At 45.3% G+C, this 15,065-nt stretch overlaps 1 protein-coding gene across 1 annotated transcript in view; it reads left to right on the forward strand.

The window, feature by feature from the left end:
- The first annotated feature begins 4,715 nt into the window (after window positions 1-4,715).
- PTCHD1 (patched domain containing 1) overlaps window positions 4,716-15,065 on the forward strand; it is a 67,369-nt gene continuing 57,019 nt past the window's right edge. Inside the window, exon 1 of the mRNA XM_060234073.1 lies at window positions 4,716-5,326. Coding sequence (XP_060090056.1) covers window positions 4,898-5,326 — 429 coding nt within the window. The 5' untranslated portion in view covers window positions 4,716-4,897. The remainder of the gene's footprint in view (window positions 5,327-15,065) is intronic.

Below are 15,065 nucleotides of genomic sequence, written 5' to 3' on the forward strand. Positions count from 1 at the left end.
ATTGGATTTATATCCCGCCCTCCACTCCAAAGAGTCTCAGAGCGGCTCACAATCTCCTTTACCTTCCTCCCCCACAACAAAACACCCTGTGAGGTGGGTGGGTCTGGAGAGGGCTCTCACAGCAGCTGCCCTTTCAAGGACAACTTCTGCCAGAGCTATGGCTGACCCAAGGCCATTCCAGCAGGTGCAAGTGGAGGAGTGGGGAATCAAACCCGGTTCTCCCAGATAAGAGTCCGCACACTTAACCACTACACCAAACTGGCTCTCCTTAGTACAACATGCTTTACATTGTGCTGTCCTAGAAAACAATTGGAAACTGTAGCTGGTCCAGAATGCAGCAGCCTAGCAATTGTTAGGGACTAGCTGATGGGGACATATTTTGACCTGGTTGAAACCACCACACTGGTTGACATCTTGTTTCCAACTTCAATTCAAGGTGCTGACTACAATTTTAAAAGCCTATGGACCACATATCTGAAGGAACAATCCTGCCTTATATTCCTGTGCACCAACTACAGTCTTCAGGTTGCTGCCTGTTCCCACACTTAGAGTGGCCTACATAGCATCAACTAGAAGACCATGGGCCTGTTTCATTGTGGTTCCCATTCTGTGGAATGGGCATCCTGAAGAGATTCTATTTCTTTGCCAGGGCTGTTGATGGGCTGTGAATAGCAGACGTCCTAGGGTGTGTGTGTGCTATTTTCTTGTTTAATTTTAACACCGTGTTTTAATTATTACTGTAAGTCACCTTGAGCCAAGAGGTAAGGAAGGGGGGGGGGATATTTAAGTAAATAAATCAAAAAGATAAATTAAAACAATTAAAATGTTGTTTTTATTTGTACCACACTTGTAGATTATGCCTTGGTGCCTTGACTGGACCTAAGCTCTTTTTAGGAGCTATCTTCTGTGCCACCCATGTGGAGGGGGGAGGTGTGCGTATGTACCTATTGGGAGGTGTGTGCCACTGCCTTCATTGTAAAAGGTAGCCCCTTTTGCAAAGTGGTGTTCAGGTGGGGTTGGAGAGAAGGACTAGAGACCAAGTCCTATGAAGAAAGGCTGAAGAAGCTGGGCATGTTTAGCCTGGAGAGGAGGCAGCTGAGAGGCGATATGATCACCATCTTCAAGTACTTGAAGGGCTGTCATATAGAGGATGGCGTTGAATTGTTTTCTGTGGCCCCAGAAGGTAGGAGCAGAACCAATGGGCTGAAATTAAATCAAAAGAGTTTCTGTCTCAACATTAGGAAGGACTTCCTGACCATTTAGGGTTGCCAAGTCCAATTCAAGAAATATCTGGGGACTTTGGGGGTGGAGCCAGGAGACATTAGGGGTGGAGCCAAGATCAAGGCTGTGACAAGCATAATTGAACTCTAAGGGAGTTCTGGCCATCACATTTAAAGGGACAGCACACCCTTTCAATTCCTTCCTTCCATAGGAAATAATGAAGGATAAGGGCACCTTCTTTTGGGGCTCATAGAATTGGACCCCCTGGTCCAATCTTTTTGAAACTTGGGGGGTATTTTGGGGAGAGGCACTAGATGCTATACTGAAAATTTGGTGCCTCTACCCCAAAAAAACAGCCCCCCCGAGCCCCAGATTCCCGTGGATCAATTCTCTATGATTTTCTATGGGAATAAATCTCCATAGGGAATAACAGAGTTCCCAGCAGACATTTTCCCCCGCTTCAGGGTCGTCAGAAAGCAGGGGGAGGGTCTCCAAACCAGGGGATCCCCTGCCCCCACCTGGGGATTGGCAACCCTATGACCGTTAGAGTGGTTCCTCAGTAGAACAGGCTTCCTTGGGAGGTGGTGGGCTCTACTTCCTTGGAGGTTTTTAAACAGAGGCTAGATGGCTATCTGACAGCAATGAAGATCCTGTAAATTTAGGGGGAGGTATTTTTGAGTTTCCTGCATTGTGCAGGGGGTTAGACTAGATGACCCTGGAGGTCCCTTCCAACTCTATGATTCTATAAAATGCTGTTCCTGGCTTTGTGTGCTTCCTTTCTCTCATCTCATCTTCCATATTTATTTATTTAAAATGTTTGTATTTGGACCTACATCTTTTAGGGGATTCTAAAATATTTTGAGCATTTGAACACTTTTATTCTACCCTTCCTACCAGGGGCTCAAGGTGGTGAATATGTTTTCCTCCTCCTCCATCCTATCTGGACAACAACCCAGTACCCTAAATTAAGCCTGACTCAGGGATGGTGGCCAAGTAGAGATTTGTACTAGGGTCTCTCAGTGCAGGTTCTATAAGCAAAGTAATTTACCTCACCAGCTAAAGGAGTAGGGGAGGAAGAGAATCAAGACCTAGCTGCAGCACTGAGGACCAGCAATGCCCAATGTTCATGGTCAGAGACTTTGTGCTTGTTGTAGTGACAAGGGACTCAGATTAAAAAGTCCCGAAGGGATGGGGGCTTTTTTTTTACAGCTGCTTACACTATCCCCCATCTCGTTTTGGCAATTTCTGCCTGCCATGCAATTCATTAAAAGCACAGGGCGCTTAAAAGAAATGTGTCAACGTCTCCTTCCAGAAGGTCATTGCCCCGCCTACGCAGAACGGAAGCCCTTCAGCGCCGAGACCTCTCCGGCTCCTTCCAACAGGTGTGCCTGGAGAAAGTGATCGAGCACAGACGCTTCTGAAAGGACGGATGTGTCTCGCCTTTTTGCTCTTCCGGATAAAAGGAGGGGGGAGCGAGAGAGGTCAGCACTCCGTGTGCAAACTGGGACTCAAACTTGCCTGGAACCCTGGCCCTTAAAAGTCCCCCTCCCCAATCCAGACACGTAGAATCAGGCTGCTGTTAGTCGTGAGAGAACAGCACTTGCTTAAACGTTACTTCACATGCCACAGTTGCGCTGTCTCACCACCGCAGCCAGTATTAAGACCCAGCAAGAAGTGGACGCTAATAAAAAGCACCGAGGGGATGGGTTTTCCACAGCAGCTCCCCCTTTCCTCGCCTCGTTTTCCCATTCCCCACCTCCCTTTCTACCGAGAGATTTCTTCCCGCCTTCCTCATCCCCTCACGCCCCATTTGCTACTCCTCCTGCGTTGCCCCAGTCCCCTCGCGCGCAGGCGTACAAGGAATTATGCCTATTCTTCCCCCCCCCCCCCCACACACACACACCTCGTAATACCATTTGCCTTTGAGAAAAGGGGGGAGTTGAAGGCAAGCCCTGGGAAAGGGGTTACGGGCACCTTCCGACAGAGGCTTCCGTGTGGCTTCACGTTCTTTAATGGGCATGTGCAAGCCACCCGCACATGCCCATTTAGGCTTGAGGCTGGCCAGTTTCTGCTCCCGCACCGGCAAGACCACTGAAACAGCATCGCAGGGCCAGAGATAGAAAAAAAAAACAGACAGGGAGACAAAAAAAAGTCAGACCGACCGACCCAGAGGGGCGAGGGGGGGGGGGGGGAGCAGGAGGAGAAGGGGAGGCATCGCCTAGACGTTTCTGACTCCTCACAATTAACGCCTCGTTATGCGCTGACCAAGCGAAGCAACAGAATGAAACCAATGAAATACACGAAACTGTATCTCGGCGCTGATCCTGTCGGAACACCATGGGAGCCACGGTCGTCCGCGTACGGGTAAGTCCTGTCCAGAACGTTCCTCTCCGGGGAATCCTTCAAAGGTGAGGCCGCAAACTTTGGCATGCGACAGGTACCAGTGCAGAGCATGACTGTGACGCCCCTCTTTTCCCCTCGCATCTTCCGAAACCGACGACGGGCTGCTCTTTCGCTGGGATGGAACACGCCAGCGGCGCTGACATGGATCTGACTTGAAGAAGCATCAGGTCCTTTTTCTTTGCGAGGGGGAAAAAAAGAAAAGAAGCCCTCGAGGTAGAAGGGATTCGAGGCGACTGGTTGCTGGCCATTGGCAGCTGCCGGCAGACCGGGACCCTCCGGCGAAGTTCCCCACCTTAAAGAGCGCCGCCGCCAGAGTCGGGTCCTTGGGGCGCTCTGTTGCGGTCTTTCACCCCCTGGGGGTTCTTTCGCTCGACCGAGCCGCGCAGGAGCCGGGGCAGATGGGTCGGGAAGGCGCTGCTCCGCCCAGCTGCCAGCGCTAAGCCACCCGGGCATTGCCCAGTCATTTGTAAACTGTCATGGGAAAGCCGGGAAGAAAACTGCCCCTGAACTCCGGCGGCGGCGTGTGCTTTGGACGCGGTGCGTGTCTCCCACCGGGGCTTTTTTGACTGAGGAAGAGGCGAGTCTCTTTCCTGTCATCGTTTCGAGGCGCGGATGGGGGAGGAAACCCATTCATTCAGTTCTGCAGGTGTGTAATCGGCCGTAGCCTCCAGATCTCCTGTGGATCTACAACCGCAGCCAAAGCAACGACCGACTCCAAATCCCGGGCAAACCTCGCCAAAGGATCCAGGTTTCTGGTGCTGGCGCGTGCGATTGTTTCATGGTTTCCCCCTCCCCCATCCCTGCCTGTGTCTCTGCTCTGCTCTACGCCGGGGAGTGGGCGCACGACTGAGATTAGTCAGCAAGTGTGTCTTATCCCCCCCCCCCCAGCACCACCTCCGATCCCCACCCCCTGCATCCCACTCCTGGACAAAAAAAGGGGGGGGGGAATCCCACCCACTTGGTTTGGCAGGAAAAAAGCAGCGACCATAAAAAGAAACAAAGAAAGAAATAGGTGTTGCCGCCAATAAGATCGTGGTTTCTTTCCTTCTCCCCCCCCCCTCCCCTTCCCTCCCTTCTCCTCCCCTGAGAGTCTTTGTTGCTGTTTAAAGTCAGACAATGAGGCGCCGGGAAACTCCCCTTGGCAGCCGGGCGGGAGGCAAGAGGCGCTAGCAGCACCCAGGGCGCCCCGAGGGGGAGGGAGGGGGGGAGGGAGAGTTGCCTGCCTGGTCCGTTTCAGCCCGGAGGGGAAGCTCCCGCCTGCCTGGGCTCCCCGATGGTTTTGCCTCGGCTCTGGGAGAGCTTCAGATTCCATCGTGCGCGCCTCGCCCTCCTGAGCTGCTTCTGCACTAGAATGTTGCGGCAGGTCTTGCACAGAGGGCTGAGAACGTCTTTCGCCAGACTCGGCCACTTCATTGCCAGCCACCCGGTCTTCTTCGCCTCTGCACCTGTGCTCATCTCCATCTTGCTGGGGGCCAGTTTCAGCAGGTACCAGATCGAGGAGAGCGTCGAATATCTGCTAGCCCCCAAACACAGCCTGGCCAAGATCGAGAGGAACCTGGTCAACAGCCTCTTCCCCGTCAACCGGTCCAAGCACCGTCTCTATTCTGACCTGCAGACCCCTGGGAGATACGGCAGGGTCATTATCACCTCCTTCGTGAAGGCAAACATGCTGGACCAGCACCACACCGACCTGATATTAAAGGTAAGGAAAAAGAAGGAACTCTGTTCCATAGCAAATTAATCCCAGGTCCTTTTTGCACCCCAGCCCTCTGATCCTTTCCCTTTGCTTTTAAACATGTTAAAATGTAGCTACAGCATTCTTTTATAGAGACAGATGTGTTGGTAGCTGCTCTCTGCTGGAGAATTTACCTACCAAGTCATATCTCTGCAACAGTTGGGTTGACTACTGGTTGCAGAGGCAAACAGAGATTCCCTCTGGTTTGGGGGAGGCAGTAAGCTAGCAAAGAGTGGGAAGGTTTGGTGATGGCATTTTGAAACCATTTCCCCAATTTTCATATGGGGTTATTTCTCCTGTTGCTCTCACTTTTTGTAATACAAATTGAATCCATGACAATGAGTCCCCTCCCCCATTTATACTTGAATCTAAACTTCAAGATGGATTTAAGAGGATTTGTGAAAGTAACGTTTCTGAATTGTTCCTGACTTATTTTCTATCAAGGCAACAGGGGAAAAACTTGGATAATCATAGCACTTGAATGCTGTTTTGTTTGGAAGATACTCTATTTATGTAACCAACCATATGTTTTTAAAAAGGGCAATAGCAATGTTGCATTTTTTCAAACAAAAAGACAATTTTTAAAAATGAAAATTGCAGTGTAGATGTTTGCCATGTAATATAATGTTTGACATTGAAATTGGTGTTACCTACCTGGGTCAAGATGCAGTTGTATAGGGGAAGTGCCCCATATCCCAGCATCTGTCATAATTTGTCAACTATTACTTCCAGTTTCTTTTTTTATTTTCAGACTGTATTACAATAAGTTTCCAGGTTTGGGACAAAACCTGGAAAAGAGGTGCAGATGAATGGAAAGAGAATCAAGTTGAGAAAACAGGGAGAAAACAATTTTCTGACACATGAAAAAATGTTTGTAGAAGTATATCTATGAGCACATGCATACACACACACACACACGCACACACATTCTTAAGCATTTAACACCTGCACTGCATGTTTACACTGCTCTCTTTGGAAAACTCCAGACAATGACTTTATAAAAGCAGAAAAATGTTAACAAGCCTTCAAAACATGTGCAAAGTAATCTTAAATCATTTGACCTTTGGAGTCTCTCTCTCTCTCCTCCAGTAAGATATACATATTCATAGAGAGTCCTGCATATTCCACCAAAAAAACCAAACAAGCATTCCAATGTCTGATATTTTCAATGAATATTTTCAATGAAATGAGAGCAATATTTACTGATGTAACAGCGATTTATACTTACATATACATATATATACATATATACCTAGAAATGCCAAGAAGCAGATGTTGGCTGTGTCCTCCCTGGAAAAATTACTGGCAAATAATAAAAACAAAACCTCTGAAAATATCAATCCCTGTTCCTACATTCCCTCAGAAACAATCATAGGATTAAAATGGATTTCCTCCTGGTGTGCTAGATCTAGAAATCTTACTGAAATAGTAATGGTTCACAAATGTGAATCTTCTTTCTTAAGATAAAATTTATGTAAAACATCTATCAGTTCCTTATTTCACTATCAGAAGGTGATAGTTGTAGTTAATACAGAAAGAATCTAAGTTATAGAATTTGGCCACAGAATGATTATTGTTCATTTAATGAAAAAATAGCCACACACCATTGCCATTTTGACATCATGGGCTCTTGCAGTTGTCTAGAAGTCTTAGGCGTACCAAATGCCTGTTGCAGTATAATAACCATCTGTTCATTGCACAACAATCTCTGGTATAATTACTTTTTGGGGGGACTAATGCCATGATCAGGTAAATGATGTGTGAGGAATCCTTTGAAAGCCAAAAGAGGTTGGGTTTAAACAAGTAGAAAGGTTATGCTGCTGTACAGGGTAGCTGTAAAGCTGGAGGAAGAAGAGTCACTGATGGAAATATACATAGAAATTATGTTTTAAGTTATTACTATGTTCTGCATTATAGCTGTAGATGTTCTAGTTGACAAAAATAAGGAATGAATTGTGAACTTCATATTCCACAGACAGCCAGGGGAAAGTACAGAGGAACTGATTTGTCCTTTCTTCATCTTCCCCCACACTTTCTTCTCCATCCTTCTCTGAAAGATGGTTATAGTACCACAGGTGTGAACTAATCACAAAAGATATTGATCTGTCATAAGTGCAGAGATTATGCCCAGCTGGGAATCGCATGTACAGGATGTATTTCCCACAGAGAGGTGTTGTTTCCATTGACTCTTCCCTTGGGCCATTAATTTAGAAGAAGCAGAGTACCCCATTTTTCTCTACCTTAAGGAGTCTTAGAACAGCTTACAATTGCCCTCCCTTCCTCTCCTTGCAACAGGCATCCGGTGAGGTAGGTGGAACTGAGAGAGTTCTGAGAGAACTATGAGCGGCCCAAGATCACACAGAAGGCTTGATGTGAAGGACTGGAGAATCAAGGCCGGTTCTCCTGATAGAGTCTGTGGCTCTTAACCACCACAACATGCTAGGGGATGGTTGATTGTTTGTTTGGTTTTGACCTGGTTTCCTGATTATGGGTGTTGATCTTAGCCATGGGAAGACAAGACCATTTTTGCAATAGTGAATTACAGTTGGTAGAGTCTAGGGGTAGGGGGAATAGCAAATGAACAAAATCCAGGAGTATTACATCAGCAGCTCTACCAGCCCAAGGTGTATCTTATTGTTAAATCTGCTGTTTATTTTTCAGTGCTAAGTGCTCCTTCATATATACTGTGTAGTTCAGGGAGAAAATTTCCTAATATGAGCCTTCAAGACTGAAGATGTTTATATATCACAGGCCTGGTTTGCAGAGTAATTTTTTGGATGGGTTGCTTTTTAAATATACATTTTCTGTTTTTACTTTGTCAGAGTTCTGCAGCAATTGCCACAAGATACATAAGAGATTTTACTGCACTATATTTATTGATGAGTTACTTGTTCATATCTTGGTAACTTCATTGGGTTTTAAATTTCAGTCCAATTATATCACAGTGCTTGTTCCTCCCACTTGTGAATATTTCAGAATCTGCTACTTCTATTGCCTTGGAGTTGATCTCCTTTCTTGATGTGTAAAATGTAAAACAGAAATAAAAAAACAACCTAAACCTTCACCCACCCTGTTCTTGCCAAAGTCTGGTCCTTTTTCAAGACTGAGGGCTGGCCTAACAGTGAAATGAGGAGGGGTTTTGAGAGAGAGATAATATCATAACTTAAAAATAGCAATCTGACTAGACTCTACTATAGTGTTCCAGTGGAAAGAGAGTGTGACATTTTGATGCAATAAAGTGGCCAGTAAAGCCAATAAAACCAACAATAACAAAAGGAAGAAAAATGCATATTTTATTTCAAAACATTGTGAAAAAACAGTATTTTTATTTTAGACTGAAGAGGAATTCTGAATAGTGATTTGAGATAACTGAAACTACCCTTTGAGGCAATGGAGAGCAAGTTGGCCTTATTAACACTTTGTGATTTGGGGGAAACGCTTAGTAAAGCTGCAGTGCTGTTTCTATGTCCACAAGACTTGTTAACATATCTGAAATGACGGTTGAAAGCCGCTAACGTAAGGGATCTGATAATAGCACATCCGTATTTGACTTAGCCTAATAAAACCCATGATGGGAGAGGAGGAAAGAACCACTGTTGTAGGCACATGAAAAGATTATTTCCTTTCAGGTAGGATGGGAATATAAAAGAAGACTAAAATAATTCTGTTTGTTCAAAGAGAAAGACTATAGAGTTCATTTTGATCCTGCTTTATTGTACAATGTCCAAGACTGATTACAGGCTAAATGGATTTCCCGCGGTATTGTGAGGCTCACACACTCGGAGTTATCAAGTCATATTTGCAGAGGTTTCCTGCCTAAAGAAAGGGTAGTGGCTCACCCCGATGTTAGAGCCATATCTTCTAGGTCTAAAGCCATAAGAACATAAGTAACGGACTACCCTGTAACTAAGTCTGGTAATGAAAGAGAAAATACTAAAAATGGCTCCCCTCTCCTCCAATTAATTAATAGTAATTCAGTAAGGAAAAACTGTTGTACCTCCATTACATCCTTAAAACACCTATACAGAGGGTTTAGTACATTTGCAGTGCAATTCTAAGACTACTTTCCTGGGAATAAGCCATACTGAGTATACTTCAGTAGGATTCTGACTGGACCTGCTTAGCACTGTTAATTTATCTATCTGATTCTTTTGATTTATGGGTTAGTGAATGGAGATTAATCAACTAAAATTTTCATTAGTAAATAACTAATATATAAATAAACATTTACCTATAGTAAATGATGGCTGTGGCTCACTGGCAGAGCATCTGATCAGCATGCAGAAGGTCCCAGGTTCAATCCCCAGTATCTCTGGTAAAAAGATCTGGCAGTAGGTGATATGAAGTGAAAGGCCTCTCTGTCTGAGACTCTGAAGAGGAGCTGCCAGTCTGTGTACACAGTATTGACTTTGATGGACCAAGGGTCTGAGTCAGTATAAAGCAATTTTATGTGTTCAACTGATTAAAACAACAAAATAACTGATATAGGCATACATTTCAGCAGTGGGATGGAAAATTAGATTACCCCATACATTTATTCCATTCCTTGACACCTCAAGCAAAGAGTCAAAACATTACATCTTTTGTTTCAGTGGAACTGGAACTGACGTAGTTCCACTTTAGATTTAGTAGCCACGTCTCAACCAGCCAGTTTTGATTTAGTTCCCATGACAGAACCTAAGTATTAATCCCCAATATACATATTCAGATAAGTAATATCTTTGTGATGATTTATTCTAACATTAACTGCTGAGATCAATAATGCTGGACAGAAAAGTCTGCACATCACTTTGGAACATAGTGGATGAGAGAACACACGGAAGCAATATGCTGATCCTGGATTATTACTTGATTTTAAAATATGTATTATTGCAAACTTTTAAAAAAATATCCGTCCGAGAGTAGAGCCAGAAGACTTTCTCATCCCTTAAAAATAAAATAAAAATACAGCAGTGCAATTCACCTGAATATAGTCTTCATTTCCTTCTCTTTTTTTCATTCAGATGGTGATGATGATATTGGATTTATATCCCGCCCTGTACTCTGAATCTCAGTGTCTCAGAGTGGTCACAATCTCCTCTACCTTCCCCACACACACACACCAGACACCCTGTGAGGTGGGTGGGGCTGAGATAGCTCTTACAGTAGCTGCCCTTTCAAGGACAACTCCTAGGAGAGCTGTAGCTGACCCAAGACCATTCTAGCAGCTGCAAGTTGAATGGGGAATCAAACCCAGTTCTCCAAGATAAGAGTCCGCACACTTAACCACTACACCAAACTGGCTCTCAGTGGTTCCACAGCAGCTGCACTTCCACTAAAATGAAAGTGAATGCACACATACAAAGCAGCCAAAATAAACAGTTTGCATGCCCACACTTTTGTGATCACTCTGTGGCAATGGTATAGATAGCTTTACTCACCCAAGTTCACTAAATGTAAAATCTGCTGTATTTCAGTCAGCTTACAGAAAGAGAGGCCAATAAAGCAGGGGTGCCAAACATGGGGCCTGAGGGCCAAATCAGGCCCCCAGAAGGCTCCTATCAGGCCCCCAAGCAACTGGCTGTCATCTGCTTCCTTCTCTCTATCTCTTGCTTCTTTTTGTGTAACAGCTTGCTTTGCAAGGCTTACTCAATTCCACAGGAGCTACAGAGCAAAACCACTATTTTCTCCATTGGCTGAGGCTCCTCCCTTAGGGAGAAAGGCAGAGCCAGGCTCTCTGAATTGCATAGCAGAGTTACTGAGCCAAAGCTTCTATTGTCTGTGGTTCCTCCCCCTCCTGGTCCCCTGGGGAAGAAAGGAAAGAATCAAAGCTTCCTTTGCCTTGTTCCCTGGATCCCATGGGAGAAATACAAAGAAAGCACCTTTAAGACCAACAAATGCTAACGTTTTAAGCATGTTTTAAGTCTTTTTAAAAAAAAAAAATCTTTAATTGTGTTTGTCTGTATCCTTTATAAAGTTTATATTTCTGCTACCTAATCGTAAATAGGTACACACATGGCCTGGCCCAACATGGCCTGGCCCCACAAGGTCTCATTTATGTCAGATCCAGCCTTCATAACAAATGAGTTTGACACCCCTGGTCTAGAGGGTGGAGTTTTCCTCTATCCCATACTCAGGTTCTAGTTAACTCTTAACTATCACTTTTACTACACAAACAGCTTCTGAAAGGAATGCAAAGTGAACAGAGGGACTGGGCTCTCTGTCTCTCTCTCTCTCTCTCTCACACACACACACACACACACACTTTCACTCTCTCACACACACAGCTCTTCCTGCTTGCCCCTTCCCAGTGTCAGTCTAGCTGAAATTTAAAGGCATACACACCACTTCCAAAACAGAAGCAGTTACAAGCTTCTGAACTTGCCTTCAATCTAAAGACACATTATGGCTGTTGGGGTGGGGCTTCCCACCACTGGTCAGCTGGCTGGAGGTAGGGAGGGGCCTGCAAAACTGAGGGATCCCCCATCCAGACCTGGGGACTGGCAAGCCTAGTTGGATTGTGAACTGCTCAGAAAGAAAACTGGCCTAGTTGTTGTTTTTTGGGGAGGGGGCGGGCAGTTTCAGGAAAACAAAGGTAATGATTTTTTTCTTTAAAAGTTATAGAGCTAAGGCCAATAAACAGCCTTTTTTGTTTGTTTTCACTTCATTCTGCCCTCTGATTCACTCTGGGCACTGTGCCTAGGTGCCACAACTTCTTTTGATTTTATGTATAGGTCAACGATAAGAAAGAAAGGGATCCAGAGCAGTTGCTACAGATTATGGTCAAGCACTACAGTTTCCCTCATTCTGCTGTCTTCACAGCAACAAATCTCCATCTTGCCTCCTGATTTCCACTCCTTGAAGAAGATGGGATAGGGGAGACTGGGCAAACAGGATGAAATCCTTCCAGATATTGTTTGCGTACTCTCATGAGTCATTTTGGTTGGAGCCAGTGTCTGTAAGTTTAGTATAACTGAATTCATTCTGTCCCTTAGGTTCCTTTAGACATCATGCCAAACCCAAGCAGCTTGCTTTCATTTTTCATTTGCTCAGTATCGATCTTGCGAGGTCCTGAAGCAGAGCATGTACACTCTGTGGTGGAATTCACAAGGTTCATTGTCTAGCTGAAGTTCCAAACAGACAGAAACTGGGTAGCAAAGCTTAAAGATATATTTGCCAGGCAAATACGGTGATCACAGAAATAGGTCTGCAAGGGGGGGGGGGGGGGAATCACACCCTTGCAAAGGTGTTCCATTCATTCATTCAAATTTATATTCTGTCCTCCCTGCAAGTGGTCTCAGGGCAGATCACAGTTATACTCTTAGGTTACATTGCACTGAGTATGTGCAAAAGTTGCAACCTGAACTGAAATTTCAGACTTTTGAGTAAATTTTCTCTGCTGACTCCTAGACATTCCAAGGGCTGGTTGTGCAAACCAGCATCCTTGGTGTGTTACAGTCTCCTGAAGTTGTTTACCCAGATGGTCTTAGCTGACTCCCCTAGATAAGCTTATCTCAGCTCTCAAGTTTGTTCTCTTTGTTCTTTTGCTTTTGACAGCAGAAGTCCAGTTGCAAATTGCAAAGCAATTAAACATGGCACAGGCTATGCTAAGCTGCATTTTTATACTTTTTCTGGCAATGCCTTCTTAACCAAACAGTGGATAAAGAACTTAAACTATGGTACAGCATTGCATTCAAACCAACAAACTATGGTTTGTAACTGACTGGCCAATGGGAATAAGAAAACCATAACTGGAAATGGATTTGCACATTGTGGCTAGTGGTAGATGTAGTTCAGTTTGCTATCTGAACTGATACCCCTACTGCTATGGATGTTCTTCCACCTCCAAAGGCATTTGCAACTAGAGTCAACAGTGCTGGGACACAGAAAATTGAAGAACAAATAGCTCAAAGCTATCCTGTTCGTTGTTATTTGGAAGTATAACCTGGACATATAATGGTTTTGCATAATATATTAATAGAATTTAGCCTGAAACAGTAATCTTTTTAAAGCTTCTGTTTTAGACTGCATTCAAGAAAAAACAGCAGTAGTATCAGAAAAATCAAAAATAATCCCTTGTCTCAAAGGCCTTACAAAATAAAAAGGTCTTCCAATGGCCTTACAATGGCTTTCCTCCTTCCTCAAAGGTCGGGGACAAAGGGTGGCAATTGGGGGTGAGCTCTCCCGGAGGCGCACACTAGATTGTGGGGTGCCTCAGGGAGCAGTTCTCTCCCCGGTGTTATTTAACATCTACATGCGCCCCCTTGCCCAGATTGCCCGGAGTTTTGGACTGGGTTGTCATCAATATGCGGATGACACCCAGCTCTATCTGCTAATGGATGGCCGGCCTGACTGCGTCCCAGTGAATTTAGACCGGGCACTGCAGGCTGTGGCAACTTGGCTTAGGCTGAGTGGGTTGAAGCTGAACCCGACGAAGACAGAGGTCCTTTGCGTAGGGCGTGGCGCTCTGGGAAGGGAAATACCTCTCCCGGTTTTTGACGGTGTGCCGCTGAAAGCGGCGGGCCGGGTCAAGAGCCTGGGAGTCCTACTGGAGCCTTCACTATCAATGGAGGCCCAGGTAGCGGCCACTGCCAAGTCGGCATTTTTCCACCTGAAGCGGGCAAGGCAGCTGGCTCCTTTCCTGGAGCGCCGGGACCTGGCAACAGTGATCCATGCGACGGTCACCTCAAAACTAGATTACTGCAATGCCCTCTACATGGGGCTGCCTTTGTGTCGAACCCGGAAGCTGCAGCTAGTGCAGAACGCAGCGGCCAGGCTGTTATTAGGACTCCCGAAATGGGAGCATATACAGCCGGGGCTGCGTGAACTGCACTGGCTGCCAGTTACATACCGGGTCCGATACAAAGTGCTGGTCATCACCTTTAAAGCCCTATATGGCCGAAGACCTGCCTACCTGAGGGACCGTCTCTCCCCATATGAGCCCCAAAGAGCACTGAGGTCAGCAGGGAAGAACACACTGACTATCCCTGGGCCAAAGGAGGCAAAATTACAGAGTACACGGGCACGGGCCTTCTCTGTTATAGCCCCGTGCCTTTGGAATCAACTTCCGGAGGAGGTACGGGCCCTGCGGAATTTGGACCAATTCCGCAGGGCCTGTAAGACCATCCTTTTTAAACAGGCTTTTGTAGACGTTGATAGGATGGCTGTTTAATCCACCAACGATTTATCTAGTGACCCCTGCCATAATATAAGTGTTCAGAATAACATCAGGAAGATCACCGCCGCTTAAACTATGGAATGACCTAGACATTTGGAACTGGTTTTAGATTGTTGTTTTAAATTAATGTATAATTTAAATGTTGTTTTAAATCACCTTATATTGTATATTGTATAATTTCATTGAACTGTTGTTAGCCGCCCTGAGCCTGCCTAGGCGGGGAGGGTGGGATATAAATAAAATTTATTATTATTATTATTATTCCACTGGCTGTCAGAAAGCAAAAAGTGAGGCATCTCAGTGAGCTTCTTGTGACAAGAGAGGCTTCTGCAGTCTGAGCACAGTGGCAGAAGAATCCAAATCATATGTGCCCAGTGTCCACCAAGCTCAAATGAGTTGCTTTAGATTCAGTTTCCTTTTTATGTTCTTACTTTTAACTGAAGATAATACTGTCTGAAGAATACCTGCCACTTAATTCTGTCCTTCTGTCATGAGTTGGGCAGTGAACATAAGAACAAAAGAGAAGCCATGTTGGATCAGGCCAATGGC

Source organism: Heteronotia binoei, chromosome 3, assembly GCF_032191835.1.
Source record: "Heteronotia binoei isolate CCM8104 ecotype False Entrance Well chromosome 3, APGP_CSIRO_Hbin_v1, whole genome shotgun sequence".
NCBI lineage: Eukaryota > Metazoa > Chordata > Lepidosauria > Squamata > Gekkonidae > Heteronotia > Heteronotia binoei.